The following is a 16,782-nucleotide window of genomic DNA, read 5'->3' on the forward strand; positions in this document are numbered from 1 at the left end:
GGTGTATCGAATATGTAGCCTAGTGCCTGGCCTGGTACGTCCTCCCTGGCACGAAGATCGTTTCCCCGTCAGTGTTGCTGGAGTGTGTGGCGTGTTCCTCGGCTCCCCCTCGGCAGCGTGGCGTTGCAGCAGACTCCACACAGACCGGCCAGTCTTCTTCCTTAAACTCTACTTAAAGAAAACTCACGGTTTAGGTTCAGTGCTAAGCTCTTTTTATTTCTTCCACTTTCTTTCTGCTGGGCTGCTTTCTCTCAAATACTTTGAATGAGTAGTTTAAATTTAGACAATATAGGGGAATGGAAATAATTGAGGGAGAACTTTCTCTTTAAAGTGAATTCTGTAGTCAAGTAAATCTGGCAAAGTAAAGAAAGGTGACACTTCAGAAAAGCTGGCTTTGGACAGGACAAATTTAATTTTAATTGGGCAAGTTCAAATCATCTAAATTGATGTGAGTGAAGTCACTAGTCCAAACGCTTAAATGTGTCTACTTCTCCTTAAAAAAGAAAGTTAACATTCTTAGTGCTTGAGAGAATTAAAGTTAATGCTGTTCCAATTTAGGTTACTTTTTTTGTTAGTACAAACTGTATTTTAACAGTGATTTACTATGAAATTTTTCTTGCATCTTTGTCTAGAAATTAAACAATGTTTTGATGGTTTTATTGGCTTATATCTGAATAGATGCCATTGCTGTACTTCATTATGTAAAAAACAGTGACACAAAACATTAAATTATCTGTTAATCCCCACGCCTATGGGTAGTGATTTCTCACTTCTCCAAACTTCCAGCTTTTTGGTTTTGGTATTTGGCACTCAGCTTTTACATGAGAACACAAGCCAGTAAGAAGTAGAAGGAATGGGTTTATAAAGGCAAGCTCTGAAGAGTAAGAACTATGTAGTATAAATACATCACGGATGTTCCTAAGGAAAAACATCCTGTCGCATGTGTTTTGGTGACCTGTGATTACGGGGCAGCGCAGCTAAATGGTACTTAGAACTGAAGAGAGACTTACTGCACTTCCAAGTGATGACCTTGAGAAGCGAAACGCCTTCTTCATTTGTGCTGCCGTTGCTGAAAACTGCCTTTAGAACTTGCATCTCATGCTTCTGAGTATCTTAGAGGTGACAGGTCGTCCATCTCATGAAGGTGGCCTTGATCAACGCTGGCACAGAAAACTGGGTTATGGTATGTTTGGTCAGAACTAAGAGAGCGTGATCCCTGGGACTGTCTGTAAATACAGATCCAGAACAGATACTCAGAGCTGTTGTAATGGCATCTTTATTAGAATTCATATATTCATATTTGAATTCATGTATTCTGTTGTTTATTTAGACACCTCAACATTTTATAGTCACTCTTCTCCTTGAAAGTGATTTTATAAAGCACATTTTAAAAAATGTATAAATTAAAGTTCTCATCATTTCCCAAGTGGCAGATGTACTGTTTAAGAAGCAGACAAGGCTGCTTTATTAGAGGGGTCTCAGAGTGGCTCAGGTATGGCAGAAGGTTGTCTCTGGGGTCTGGGGAGGCTGCGCCGGGCTGCTGCGCGGCTCGCGGTGGAAGGGGCCCAGGCTCCTCCTGCTTTGCTGCCTTTCTCGTCACTCGCCTTCCGCGGGTGGTCCAGAGTGGCCGCTCCGCCTCCTGCCATCCCTGCTCTCCAGCCCTGAAGAACGGGGCATTGGAAGGGGGCAGACTCCTCCCCTCTAAGGGGACGTTGCCCGAGTCTCCACCTCATCCCGCTTCCCGGAACAGATCATCCAGCCACATCCAACAGGGCTCCACCTAACAAGGAGGCTGGGAAATGTAGTCTTTAACTTGATCAGGAGTCAGCACACGATGGCCCATTACCTATTTTGACAAAAAAAATATCCTGAAATACAGCTGCACCCGTCCGTTTCCGTGTCTTCTGGGGCTGCTTTCAAGCGGCCTTGACCGGCTGCAGCAGAGACCGCGTGGCGCACAGTCTAAGATAGTTACTGTCTTGTGCTTTATAGAAAGAGCGCCCCCCAGAACCTAGGTCATCTGTATGCCCGCCTGGAATACCTATGCCAAAGAAAACGGGGAGAACAGATAGCTAGGAACAGCTAGTATAAAAACAGCAAGTGTTTACAAAATGAGCCATTTTTGTCAATGTGAAAACCATAATGGTTTTTCAGCCTCCTTTCTCTCTCAAAATTAAAAAAAAAAGCTGAAAATTAATCTTATATACCTAATAGTAGTTCTTGAAAAAAAATATTAGCTTTTGGCTTAGTTATAGCTTGTTACTAAAAATCAGCCCCTTAATAAATAACACTAGAGAAAAATGTAGTCAAGAAAAGTTGCTGCAGTTTTGTACCATCCTTATGTCATCCCCTTGCCACCTGTCATGGTCCTATTCCCAAAAGCTTCAAATCTTTGAAAGTCTTGAAAACTACATTATAATTAAATGTCATTGATCTGATATTTTCTGGCTGTCTCAGTTTTTCCCCCCATAGTTAGGTTTAGAAATAACACAGTTGTTGAGATCTGGCTTCTCACTCCAAGGCACTCTTTTTCATTTGTATTCTGCCACACCATATAATTTACAATCAAGAGCTTTTGAGAGAGAGTGCTTCAAAAAATAGAGAAAATAAAATTACAGGCATTTTCCATGAGGAAACCTTTGAAGTCAGCAATCTCATAATTTCTCTTTCTATGTTTTACCCTTCCATGAAAACGGAAGAAAAGGAGCTAATAACAGGCACAGAAAGAAAAATATTACCCACCAGTGCTGTTCTACACGTATGTCAGCACAACCTCCACATTCGCCTCATTAATACTGAGATTACCCCAGGGCTGGGCTAAAGTTCATGCGGGGTGAGGAGGACGTGCATTTTGGACATGGTGTTTCCCACCTGCCAGCCATAATCATGGTGAAAATTGGGCAAAAAAGTTGAAGTAGAGCTCCCAAAGCTTTTCCCTTCTAAGCTTTTGCATTTCTGCTTTTTTTATGCTCAGGGCAGCAGCTAGCGCTTGGGCGCCTTCCTTCCTCTGAGCTAGAAAATGGCGTCCTCTGCGGCCGTGGAGTCGCAGCGCTGCTTTGTCACCGCAGTGCACGAATTCTGGGCGAGCCAGTTAGGAGAAAGCACCTTTTCTTCCAAAGTAATAGCCAGCTCGGCTCTGCCGCCTCAAGGGGCCCTTTCTGCAGAGCATCACTAGACAGCCTTCGAGGCCACCTTGTCATTGTCCCTCTAGGAAAATTTCCTCCACCTCAAGGAAGCCATCATGGGTAATGGTCCTCCCACACATGCACAATCTCCTGTCCTGTCCCGGAAGTCAGTCCTTTGGATATGGACCTCAGGGAAGTCCACGTCCAAGTTCACCACTTCCTTGAACATCACGACTTGACTGCCGTCATCTCAGAGGGCCTGAACCCTTCTGCCAAATCTGGCTTCCAGATTTACCCTTTCTCAGCTGCTCTCCTTTGCCTGAACTTTGCCCTTCTCCACTCCCCTCGGAGCAGCCTCAGAGAGAAACTGTCCTCAACTGCCTTCCGCTGGACTTGTCTTCCTCACCCTCAGGGTGGTAAAGGGTGTGAGTCCAGAGAATAGAGGAAGGAAGGCTATTTACTTCTGCCTCCACTGTCTCTGCCTCTGGTCCGGGCAAAATACATGGTCCGCCTGGCCAGCTCACCAGGCACTGCGTGGAATCTTGGAGCAACAGCTCAGAATAACCAAGAATGACTATATTTGTCAGTCTTGGCTGGGGGCAAAGGCAAAATGAATGAAAAGACACTGCTACCCAGATATATCCTAGTGAAAGGGAGAGCTTTTTCTGTTATATTATTGACAATTAATAGTTTTCGTCCTTCTTTAGTGTTACGTAAAGGCTCTGAGGAAAGAATAATATACATGTGACAAGTTTTGTTGACTCCACTTCCACTATTCACGCCTCCTGTGATTCCTTATATTTGTTTATTTGTATTTGCCGTTTCTAGCAAGCTTAACTCTTCACTGCTTAACTTTTATTCTTAAGCTAAGACTATCTGAATTAGTATTTGAAATTAAAGTATACTTGTCTAATCTAGCACATTCTGTCACCTCCTTTTACAAGATCATTCCCAGCGACCCCTTCTGGGTACCGACCACTGAGGAGGAATACTTGCACTTCGGGGAGAAGGCTGATTCTGAGAACCAGGCCCGGAAGTACATGAATGCCGTGCGAAAGCGAAAGGGTCTTTATGTGGAAGAGAAGATTGTGGAGCACGCCGAAAAGCAGAGAACCCTCAGCAAAAATAAGTAACTGCTACTACTGGCAGATTCTTCTTTGTATGATAAGTTAAAAAGTATCACCTGGGGTTTGATACTGGGAAAATTTCTTTACACTGCATTATCTCTGTGCTGTCACTTTCAATAAAGTCGATCCACATAGATATTTTACAGAGAGCATTAGAGAACACATTTCCAAAGTGTCTTTTTAATTGATTCTGGTACAAGGCGAGAGATGACTATGCATACTGCAGTGGCGCCTTCCCACCGCCCTGTGTCTAACCCCCGAGGTCAGACGACTGCCGTGGTAAGGGCGACCTGCTCAGCGCTGGGGATGCGGCGTGCAGACACCCCGGTGGGCTGTGTCCTCTGCACTGAGCGGCCGTACCTCTGCTGTCTTCACAGTGTCACGCTTCTGATGACATCCTCCACTTAAACACATTTCGTACTTAATCATTGAATCACAGCACTTAACATCATTTAGAGAGACCACATACTCAGGAGACCAGCTACCTTTTAGACAGTTTAACCAAATCACTGTTACAGCTAATTCACCTCATGGTTTCCTTGTCTAGCAAAACAGTGTAATGTTCAGCTGCAAGCCTTTAAACCTTGTGTTCTTACACCCTCATAAGTGCATGACTCACATTTAAATGTTCATGAAAGTTGCCCTATACATTTTTCTTTTTAAAAAAAAGGTAAATTTCTATAATTTTTTTTAGCTGTTTCCGCTTAGCCTTCCTGAAGGGATATCATGTGATGAGTTTATTGCTTTTGTTGTAAATATTTTTCCTTAATCTCCTCAGTTGCCTCATTCAGAGAGATCCCCATATAAGGAACAAATACAATTCAGTCAAAAACAGGTTTTGTAATTTTTGATGTTGCACTAATACCTTTCATAGCCAGTTTGAAGAAGGGTTCTTTTTCAAAACACATAAAATTATCAGACCAGACTTTGTTTCTGAAATGCTTTTAATGGCGTTTTTCACTAAACTAGGTCATTCTTAATACCAGAGCCCTGGCATAGCTGGTCGAGTCTAACTGACCCAGACTCTGGGGAAAGTGTAGCCAGATAATTCACTGTCAAAGTTGAACAGATACTGATATCTGAATTAATTTAGGAGAGTTATAGCACGTATTGGTTTAATCTGAAAACGTTGATAACACAGGAAAAGCCAGCACATCGATTTACAGCATTTGTACATAACATCATTCAGACTGCCAGATGTGCTACAAAAAGTATTCTTAGACTGTACACTTTATCAGCAAACGCTGCATTTAATAGAGAAAAGAGGCACAACCCAGAAGGAGTTGAGCTCTGTCTGCATTCTGTTCACCCTGCCAGATGTGCTGGTGTGGGGGAGGTGGCGCGTCAGGGGACTGATTGCCTCTCTTCCTCCCCCGCGTTGGAGAGAGAGTAACGACCACGAGCAGGCAGGCCAGGGAGGCAGCTAATCCGCCATGCGAGCAACCTGCCCTGTGGTGTATCTCGTGGTGAGCCCCAGTCATGGGGACCACATCCACGTGTGACAGCTCCGTGAGACTTCGTGTCCCCAGGCCATGCTTAAACCCTAGCCTCAGTGTGCTGAAATCAGTGGGAGGGAACCAAGAGGTTATCAGTCCCAGAGTGGAGCTGGGAGTGCTCCTACTTGCACCGAGGGGCTGGTTTCTTACCGTCTTCTGTAGACAGGCCTCGGGGACAGTGAGGAAGCCACAAAATCAGGACCCTCACTCCTGGAGGATTCTTGGCGTTGAGGGGCTGAGATCTCAGGGGACAGTCACAGGCAACACCATCAACCTGATGCCTCTTCCCAGCCAAGCCCAGAGCCCAGGTGGGCCGAGGGAGGGGAGTCCAGGAGGGGCCTGTTTCTTGGTCCAGAGTTTCCATAGACCTGAGGGGAAATACCCATCTTCTGTTATGACCCACGGGTGAGTGTGTGTGTGTGTGTACGGAGGGAGAGAAAGAGAGAATTGTTGGATCCTCACACGTGTTGTATGGGAATAGGGAATAGGGAGGAAGTCATTATGGCCTGGTAAAAGTTAAGTTCACAGCCCGTGGTCCCATATCCCACTCAGCCGCACCTCTTGGGAAGCCCTACTCCAAGTACATCACAGAAGCATTCCAGGGATTACTGCCTGATCTGCGTTAGGATCAGAGACATCACCAATAGAGGGTGAACCTTCACTACAGCAGAGGAGGAGGGGAGGACTTGGAACATCTTCATATTTATGATGTTTATATTCTGCGCCTAAAACTGAGGTAAAGCTACCAATGTCCAGGATTCAAAATCATTACCTACACTGGCTCACATTTGTGACTGGTAAGTTTAGAAAAATAATTGATTCGGAAATCAGGTTAACTGTGCACTTGTAGCTGAGAATAGGGAACTGGATAAGAAATAGCCCTTCTCTCCTGTCTTACAGCAGCCAAATAAGGCCCAGAGCTATAGACGGCTTTTCCCCGAGCCAAAGCCCTCCAGGTGAATAGGTTATCAAATCCCAGAATTAGAAAGTGTGCTATTGTGAAGCAGTCAAAGTAATCCTTTCTTTTTAAGGCAGAGACCATTTTAAACTTGCTAAGCTAGGGGGAAAAAATGATAAAATAATAATAAAAGCCAAGAATTTAGATCAGATTCTAAAAACAGGATTATGAATGTCAGCCTAAACACAAACCAGACCGTGGGAGTCCTAAGACTTCCCTTTGATCCTGTTGTTCCATATACAGAGCCCACTGCACAGAGAGCATCTCCCCATGGTTTAGGGATGAGCAGTGGGGACTCTAACCTATGGCACACCTGCCCTCCGGGACACCAGTAGATCTGTATGCTGCAGGCTGCAGGGAGGCAAGGGAGCTCCTATCAGAGGAGACCGGCAGGGGGAGAAGGGGACAGAACACAAGGTTGGTTCCCTGGAAGGGCTGAAGTGAAGGGGCCAAGGCCCCCCAACCTGGCCATCCCTGACCCAGGGCTGGAAAGCCAGAGACTCTGGAGATGAGGTTTCTTCCAATCCACGTGGGAAATACAGAGGGCCAGGCAACTGTATTCCACCCCGCAGGTCCCTCCCACACTCGCCTCGGCCTCACAGGCCTGGGGGTGGGGTTGGGGTGGGGCGGGGGGCGAGTCCCTGCATTGGTCATCTGCGCGTCTCTGCCAGGTCTCTGGTCTGGCTGAGATGGTTTTGTATGGTTTGGGTTCATGGCAAAAGGCAAAGCCATTCTAACTCTGCTGTCCCAGATTTCGTTGTGATTTCTCCTCAAGAAACAGCCTTTAGTGCCCAATTTAGAAGGTCTTTTCCCCACAGCTGCAACTTTTACCTTTTTGCAAATCAGTGACCTTGAAGAATTTTTATTTATTAATTTTTGAATGACCTTTTGTAGCATTTTTTCCAAAAAACAAATAGTTTAATCTTTTTTGGGGAAAAAACTTTCTGTGCCCCACAGAGCACTGATACCATTGGGTGATACAGCAGTGCTATCAGGAGCAAGGAGACAAAAGCTTAGAAGCAGGAGGGCCCTGGGTCCTGTCACTCCTACCTGGGTGACCCTGGGAGGCTCTAAGCCTTCCATCCCTCAGATGTCAGAGAGACGGTCATTTCCCACATGAGAGGAGAAATGAAATAATCCATCTTAGGGCACAATCCCTGGTGTATTGTGCCCAATGTATTAAAAGCATGTCGTTGTTGCTTTTTTATGTTTGTTAAATCCTTGGGCAGCTCTGGCGCACTGAGAGAAAAGAGATCTGAATTCAGGCTGAGCGCCGCAGTCTGCTGATCTGACAAGGCAAAACTTCAAACTGATGTTTCACTTTATTTTTCGCTAATGGCGTCTTCCCATCCTGCTGACCTTCAGTGGTCGGGACCTAAGAGAGGGGAGGGTGGCAGTCCTCTGAAGTCCCAGGCGTGCTCGCTTTCTAGGGTCCTCACTTGTCATTGTGTTTCCTTCGGGTTCAGTTTTACACTGTAAGCGGCGTCCCTTGTCAGATTAGAAGCTATCTGTCCCCAAAGCATAGCAAGTAGGCTCGGCCACCCCCAAGATCCTGCATCTGTACAGTTGGCCTTCAGACAGTGACTGTTTCTTCTTAAGACAAAGCCAGTAAGCTTGCCACCCAGGCCTATGGACTGCCCTTCGTTGATCCTCTGTGAACCCCAGCAGTCACTGGTTACAGCTGGAAGACAAGCTGCTGGCAGGTGCTTGGTGACAGTGCTGCGTGGGCTTGGCCCGGCCGAGGTGCCCACTTCCTGTTTCTGTGTGTCGCCCTCCCCAGCGTTCCCAGTTCCTGAGCCGTCTCTGTACCAACTCCCTTTCCTCTCCACCTGCTTCGGAGGCAGTGCTCGGAGCCCGTCTGGCCCTCAGCACGGGCCGGGCCCGCTCCTGTCTGTGGACCCTGGCAGGCTCTAACTTACCGCAACTGCCAGCCACCATTTATTCCACCGTTTACCTTCTGTTGGCTTTACTTTCTTTTCTCCCCAGCCTGGACTCCATCACCAACCACTCCAAACCCTTTCATCAGTACACTGGTGTTCTTCTCCCTTCCCCAGCCAGCCACATCCTGCAGACATAACCATGGCTGCCCAGACCTGCTCTCGTCAAGGCCCTGGATGTTGCCTTCATTGCCAGAGCCAGGGCTTCCTCTCAGCCAGCCCTCTGTGACTGTGCCAGGACCCCTGGCACAGCGGCCCATTCCTTCCCCTTTTCAAGAGCAAGAGGGTCAAGAGAGCCTTGGAGAAGGCAGCTCACGGAGAGGCAGCAGGTGCGGGCACCGCGGTCACTGAGGAGCGACTCCCGGGGAGCCCACCGCGTGTGCGCACAGACAGCCAGGGAGGAGCTCGGCGACAGCGGCGGCTCCCGCGCTGGCCGGTAAGTGCCTGGCAGCAGCCACGGGGGCTGGGGGGGCCCGGGGGGACCCGGGGCCTCCTAGGAGAGTGGGGGCGGGCTGCCGGGCTGCGGAAGCTGCATTGGCCCAGAGGTTGGCTCTCAAGGCCTGGTCTAGAGGAGCCCCCCTACTGCAGTGGTGCCCCCACCCTCCCTGGATCCTGCTGCTGCAGAGGAGACACTGAGCAGAGAGAACAGAGGACCAGGGAGCTGCCCGAGACCAGACTGAGAACGGGAGCCAGGCCACACCAAGCCCTTTGACAGAGGACCTGAGAGGTGGTCAGAGACCTTGGGTTAAACCGCCTCCCCTCTGGTGGTCACCTGGACCCCACGTTCAGGCTGGTTATGTCTCTAGTAGTTCCTGGTTGTCTTCCCTAACAATACCCACTAGGCGAAAGCCTTCTGGAACTAGCAGCCTGCCGTTCTTTTGGAAAACCACCTCATTTCAGCTCAGTCCGTGAGGTCTCAGTTGGGTTTGACCTCACACACCCACATAGGACCCAGGATGGGACAGTGTGTTTAAGTCCCTCGGCCTCTTTGGTATGGATGAGAGACCAATTTCTGAACAATTTTGTGTATCTAAATTCTGTACCTTAAACCAAAGCTACCCCTGGACTTTGAGCTACATGAGGCAGAGAGTTTCCTCCCCTTTTTCTGTGAAGATCGATTTGAGTCGAGTGTAACTCACGAGCAATGAAGAGTTCTGACCAGTACAACACCTTTGATCGTGCCACCCTTTTGCTCAGAAAAGTCTTGCGGTTCCCACTGTCCCCACACCCTCGCCCTCTCTCTTTTCCTTCTCTCAAAGCCCAGGTCCAGTGCCATCTGTACTGGGACGTCACCTTTCTCATTGCCAACCAAACGAGCTTATCTTTTTCTGGGGCCCAGAAAATGTGTATCTCTTTTCTGGTACCCAGGGTGTTCTGCTAAGTGTGGTTTGTGTACACATCCTGCCCCACTTACTTATTTGAAAGCTAGAAGGTGAAGACTTTTTATACCGTTCTGTGCCTTGCATGTAATAGATGCTCCGTAAATGCTGGTGGAAGTGTCCTGAGGAGCCTGAGGACATTTAGTCACATGGAACCACACGAAGAGCACAGTCCTCCTGGCTCTCCTCCAGTGCTTCTCCTGGATGCCACACTGCCTCCTTCCTGAGAGGCATTAGTAGAGTGGACATGTGAAAGAGCAGTGGTACTCAAAGCGTGGTCCCCAGACAGCAACACCAGCGTCACCTGGAGGCTTGTGGGACATGCAGATACCCCACCGAAGACCTGAATCAAATGGGTGGGCTCAGTGAGCTGTGTTTTAACAGGCCCTCCAGGTGATTCTGATGCACACTTAAGTTTGAGAACGACTGCCATAAAGATTTTCGTTGACATTTTTAAAAAAATTACACTTTGCACTTTTTGAAATTTTTCTTATTTACTTCATGATTTGCAAGTGGAAATGCATGCTATTCATCTTCAGTCTAATTTTAAGTAAAATTTGCAAAGGCCTCATTTGGATCATCAACTTTCTCCCATCTTCCAGTAGATATGGAAACCCCTAAGTCTTTCCAAGAGTGCACACTGTTTTAGGATGGGGAAACTCGAGGTCAAAGGAGGGAGCTAACCAAAAAGTATTCAGTCTGAAAAAGAGCATCCATGTGCTGTTGGTTCTGGGCAGAACATTGATGGAGGAAGACACTACTTGCTGCTCAAACCCAGTCGGAGCGAAGAAAGGAGCCAGCTCAAAGATCTGGGGCGCTTCTAAATGTACTGTGAAGGAGAGAGGGTTGGATCAAACTGGAAAGGTTGTTTGAACATCAAATTTAGATGTTTCTTTTTTTATTTGCCCTAATTCAAAAAAGAAAAAGAAAAAGGAAAAAGAAGTGACCTCATGAGATGTCTAGTTATGAATGTTTACTCCTCTTCTTTCATCTTTTTGTTAAAGAGTGTCTAGAAAAATCAGAGCCGGGAGAATTTTTCTGTAAAGTGAGATCATTGAAAATACACACTTTTCATTTTCCATGCTACCCTTTCCAAAGACGTTTTCTTTTGTTAAAACAGCGGCATTTTGGGGAATGTCAATTAGAGGTGAATTCATTTTGTTTTCAGAGGCTTTGAAATGTTTTAAAATTGCCACCACTGCCACCACCACCACCCCTTCCATCCTTCAAAATAAATAGGATTTAGCCTTTGGAAAGGAATTTGATACAGAAAAGGCGGAGTTTACTGGTCAAATACTTCTCTGAAAAAGGCAAAAGTACCCTCAAGCCAGTGGTTTTCCCTGGGCATCTCTTTGAGAGCTAATTCCCTTCCCCATAAAGGGTTAATAATATTTCTCAAGTAACGTGCAAGGAGGGGGCCGGACTCGTGCGAGCTGAGTTCACCCAGCCCCTAGCCCAGGGGGTCACTGTGCCGGTGGCCCTGCTCCTCCTCCCCCTCCCAAACGCTGCAGGAGGCTTGGGGTGCAGGGCTGTCACCTAGGCCCCCATCTCCGGGCAGCACAGCTCCCTGTCCTCTGGCGCTGTCCCTTCTGTGCGTCCTCTCACCCACACACCGGTCCCCTGCCAGCTGCTCCCGCTGTTCACCGAGCCACGCTCCTGCCAACGCTGAGGAGATGGACTTTATTTTTTTCTTTTTTGATCTCTTCCTTTTTGTGCTGTTATGTTGGAAAGGCCTCGAAGCAGCGGGCCCTTGTGTCCTGGGTTTTTCTTGGAGTTTTGTGTGAATCAGCTCCTTGGCACCCTGCTCTCCGTAGGACCAGACAAGTGCCCCCACGGCCGAGCTTGGGATGGATCCAAACGGCCGAGACTAGCTGTACTCAGAATTACCACCACCGCCTTATGCTCCTCACTCAACCGATTGTGTTTGCTGCCTTCCTGCAGGATGTCTCTCTCCAAGGAAGTTCTGAGTCCCTACAAATAGAATCGCCTACAAACAGCTTGTTCTACCTCCTCGCCCTGCCCACAGCTCCTTCTAAGGGGGCCCCTCAGGCCATTATTGTTTATAAATATGCTGGTGGCAGGGGCAAAGCTGCCTCTGAATGCATCCACAGTTTGCAGTGGGGTTGACAACGGACATGATGTCGGTAGAGGAAAAAGGCACCCCTGGCAGCTGTTGACTCTGACCTGGAGAAGCAGCTCTGAGTGGCTGGCTTACTTTGGTAACACAGGTAACCCTTGGATGGCGTGGGGTTTAGGGACACCGATGCACCTTGCGGTCAAGAATCCGGTTATAACTTTCCACGGCGCCACATCAGCGGACTCAGACAACCGTGGATCATGTAGTACAGAGTATTTACTATTGAAAAGCAGGTGTAATTGGACCCGTGCAGTTCAAACCTGCGTTGTTCAAGGCTCAGCTCCATGTGTTAAAGTGTAAACTGGCCATACACTCTGACTTAGAGATCTTTTTAGAGATCTCTTCTGTAGAAACGTTCACACAGACACACAGAGGTATCCAAGCAAGGCTGTGAATAACAGCCCCCAGAGGGAAAAATACCAGCATCCAATGAAGAATTGTTTATATGGGTTGAGGGGGGCATAGCTCCGTGGTGGAGTGCGTGCTCAGCATGCACAAGGTCCTGGGTTCAACCCCCAGTACCTCCATTAAAAATAATAATGATAGGTAAATAAATAAACCTAATTACCTTCCTCCTCCAAAAAAGGAAAAACCAAACAAACAAAAAACAGAAAAAGAACTGCTTATAGAAATGATAGTGTATTTGAACAATGAATCACTAACAGCCATTAGGAGGCTGAAGAAATCATCACTTAATGACATAGAAATCCGTTGTATTGGAATGTGTTTTTTAAAAAGCTGCAAAACTGTACTTCGACTCCATTTTTATTGTTTATAATGTATGTATGCATTGTGAATAAATGCTCAGAAAAAACCTGAAGACATTTACAAGCCTGTTACATTTATTATCTCTCTGGATTTAATTACAGACCATTTTTCTTCTCAACATTATGTTTCTCTATAAAGATTTTCTTTTGCACATTCAACATGTATTAGTTTAATAATCAGAAAAGAATAATTAGATGAGATAAACAACCAAGAAGCCCTCCACCATCACTTAAACAGCCCTGCCTTCCGGTTGCCGAGAGGCAGAGTGTGTTGGCTTGCGCGTGGAGTAGATGGTGTTAGGTCGGCACCTTGTGGGAACTGTGCTGAGAGGAGGACAGTTCTGAGAACCTGGCAGGCAGAGTCGGAGTCACGGCGGGCATCGTGCCCGGCGTGCAGAGCTGGCCCCTGGCCCCGCTGCAGGCTGGCATGAAGAGCAGGGGAAGAGGAGCCCCAAACCTGGCGGCAAAAGCCGGACCTGGTCCTGGCAGAGCCCACCCTAGAGGTCTGTGGAGCATGTCAGCAAACTGCCAACGGTGGGTCCTGCTCAGCCGACACCCTCAGTGTCCCTCTTGCACACCTATCCCCTCTCCCAGAATTGCACACATACACACCATCTCCGGTTCCACTACCAGCAGCTGTGGGGTGGGGCACCCAGTTCAGCCACCTGCTGACTGCTCACCCAGGTCTCTCCATCAACAAGGATGGGGGAAATCTAGGTGACATACAGCCACGCGTCCAAGGTCCCGAGAGCCCTGCTCTAGAACGAGGACTTGGACACTCACTCCGGTCCAGTTGTGAAGCCCTATGTCAGTGGTTCTCAAAGAGCGGCCCCCAGACCCGCGGCAGCAACACAGCCTCAGAAATGCACGCCCGACTTCACCTCAGACCCACTGAGCCAGACACCGGGCGTGGACGGGCCCCCTCGTCTCTCCGGCTGACTCTCACGCACTCAAATATTTGAGAACCGCTGCCCTAGACAATGGTGAGGGAAGGAGGCAGGAGTGACTCTGAGTTCACCTGGGATCTGCATTTCAGATTTGTCTCCTGGACTAACTTCTCTTGAACCCACTGCGGGCTGTGAGTAAACATTGAGCACCTGCCTCGCTAAACCTCTGAGCCCCAGGGAGGGAAGACCTACAGTTCCTCCCTCCTGGCCCAAAGGGCAGCTGAGGACAGAGCCCAGACACCTCTCCCGCTAAGGCCTGGGGCACAATTCAGTCTCAACACCCTGAGGGCTCTAGAGAGCACAGCTCCGTTTTCACACCTCGAGGGCCCCACCGCGGAGATGCTCTTCGAGAGCTAACGTCACGTAAGAGCAGGTGGACAAGAGCCATCTGGGTCCCGGTGACGCCGGGGCCTGAAGAAGCGCTGCTTATTCACAAAGGATACATTTTCCAAATCATGTGGGCTCCTGGGACACACACACACACACACACACACACACACAGATTACTAGTTCTTTCATTAAATGGAGCTTTGGTCACCTTCCCTCTCAGTTTTAACATTATTTACATACAAGAAGTAAGGGTCTCAGCCTGCAGACGCCCTCATACAGTTTGGAGGAAGCAGAGTTGGAAAGAGCACACATGTGTCCCTGAAGGGACACTTTCTGAGACTGGCACCTCTCTCACCAAATGTACCGATTCCTCCACAGGATGAGTCAGCACTTCTATAATGATAATAAATATTTTTTGAGCTCCTGCCATGTGCGGACTCCATTCTAAGCTCTTTACATGGATTACCTCCATTAAACGTCACTGTAACTTCCAATTACCCCTTCTGATAGCTGAGAAAACTGAGCCCCGGTCGGTCAGAGAGCTGGCTCACCATCACACTCGTTGGCACGTGATCAATTAAACGACTAATCGGAGACGTGACGCGTCTCATCAGTTAAGTTCTTCCATCGAGTAGGGCCCTCGTGAGCACCTCCATCGCCGGATCCTAACGGTTGTCGGTTGGGATCTACTTTCCCAGCGTTCCAAACCGTGGACGTGATGAGGGTTGGCAGGGGTGTGAATGCCGGGGGCCCGAGTGGTCGGGGGGAGGACTCAGCCATGCACAGCCTGGCCTTGGCCCTGGGGGTCATGACTTTGGGGCCGCCATCTTTCACCAAAGAGGAAAATGCTTGGTCAAACCTGCCTATATTTACAATTTCTTATCACCTGGAAAAGACACCCACACTTTGAACCAAGGAGAGGCCAGTGTTACTGGTGGTTTGTCTATTCGTTTATCTCTATTTATCTCTGTCTATAAAGTTGGACTTTAAAATTGGAGTAGAAAGTAATCATTCCTGCTTCAATTCTCTCTGTTCTCAGTTTGGCCATCTCAGATTCTGGCTGCACCCATGGCTGAGACAGCCAGATTAAGGGGTTGAGGAGGTGGAGATGGGGCTGAGTGGGACCAAAAAACATACTCGAGCCAGAGCACAGGATGTTTGTAATTTTCCCGTGGGTCTTCCAAGGAGTGTCCTCCCTATAGGTCATGTGTCCCCAGACAGGCTGATTCGAAGAGCTCTTGGCAACCAGGGAACTCACCCCAGTAACAGAAGCTGCCATGCACTGGGCCCTTAGGTGTGGGCACCGTGCCAAGCAGTTCACCCCTCCAAATCCATTCATCACTTACCATATCCAGGATTCTAATGCCTCATGACAATCGTCGGAGGCAGAGACTCATACAGGTGAGGAACTAGATGCAGAGAGGTGAAGGGAGCTGCCCAAGGGCCCACAGCTAGCAAGTGGCAGAGCCGGGATTTGAACCCAGTACTCACACCAGACCTCATGCTCCCAAGACCTGGGCTAGGCTGCCTCCTGGTTGACTATGATACGTACTAGTTACATCCGCACAGACAGGTGCTAATCTCAGGTGCACTGAACTTAGATAAATTCCTAAAGGTCACACAACCAGTAAGTGTTGTGAGAGTCTCAGACTCAGACAGCCTCGCTCCTGAGCCTTGGCTCCTACATGCCCCCCCAGGGCTCTGGCATGCCGTTTCTCTGATGAAAATGAGAGCCAGAAACTGCAGAAAAGCACAGCTAGCTAGGTACACTCAGCCAGACCAAGAAGAAGCTGCTAAAAAACATTAAACTTCATCTCTTTCGTAAGAAGCATATTGTTTCCAAGAAATTCACCCAGTCTAGTTTTCAGCGGGAAGACTTTTCCTAACAGCTATGGGATCTACCCTCTGCCTTCCCGTGGTCTGTCTCAGAGAGACTGGGGGGGACACAAATGCCCATTTCCTATGTGAGAGGCTGGCTGGGTGTGTGGTGAAGGGGACAGTGGTTGAAAGGGTTCACGTCTAATGGGATCTTTGTGGTGGGGTGTCGGGTGTGGGTAGAGAGGGAGAGAAAGAGAACGGGAGATGCTCCACTGAGAATGAAGGACTAGAGGTGAGATTTGTGCAACAAAGAAACATTTACTGGGTTCCAACTACATGCCAAGTGTTGTATCAGGCACTCAGGAGATATTGGCAACCCTAGTTGGGGAGGAAGATATTAAGAAAAGCATCTATTGAGAGGGTGAATTTTGAGCTTATCTAGGCCAGGATGGGTGAGGAAATCATGTTCCAGAAAGAAGAACAGCACATTCAAAGGCCCTGTGGCAGGGAGAATCTTCACAGGTCTAAGGAACTTAGACAAGGCCAGCATGGCCAGAGCAGAGGGAACCTGGGGGTAACCTCTGCCATGTCAGGCAGGACCCAGAAGGCCATTTGAGGAATTGGATCTTTTTCCTAGGAGCAACAGATGTCTCCGAGGATTCTAGACAGGGTGACATGAGCTGACTTACGTTTTTAACTGGTCACTCTGTCTGCTCTGTGGTTGCCAGATGGGAAACTATGGTGGTACGTTAGGCAAGAGG

The 16,782-nt window shown here is 48.2% G+C and overlaps 1 protein-coding gene and 1 long non-coding RNA gene across 2 annotated transcripts in view; both read left to right on the forward strand.

Moving 5' to 3' along the window:
- The window catches only part of EFL1 (elongation factor like GTPase 1), an 89,908-nt gene extending 85,506 nt beyond the window's left edge, over positions 1-4,402 (forward strand). The window contains exon 20 of the mRNA XM_072950889.1: positions 4,070-4,402. Coding sequence (XP_072806990.1) covers positions 4,070-4,258 — 189 coding nt within the window. The 3' untranslated portion in view covers positions 4,259-4,402. The remainder of the gene's footprint in view (positions 1-4,069) is intronic.
- A 2,944-nt stretch (positions 4,403-7,346) lies between these two features.
- LOC140689734 (uncharacterized) lies at positions 7,347-12,983 on the forward strand. Its single transcript, XR_012064813.1, has 2 exons — positions 7,347-9,079; positions 10,117-12,983. It is a non-coding gene; the product is annotated as an uncharacterized lncRNA (long non-coding RNA).
- Positions 12,984-16,782: the final 3,799 nt, after the last annotated feature.

Source organism: Vicugna pacos, chromosome 27 (assembly GCF_048564905.1).
Source record: "Vicugna pacos chromosome 27, VicPac4, whole genome shotgun sequence".
Lineage (NCBI taxonomy): Eukaryota > Metazoa > Chordata > Mammalia > Artiodactyla > Camelidae > Vicugna > Vicugna pacos.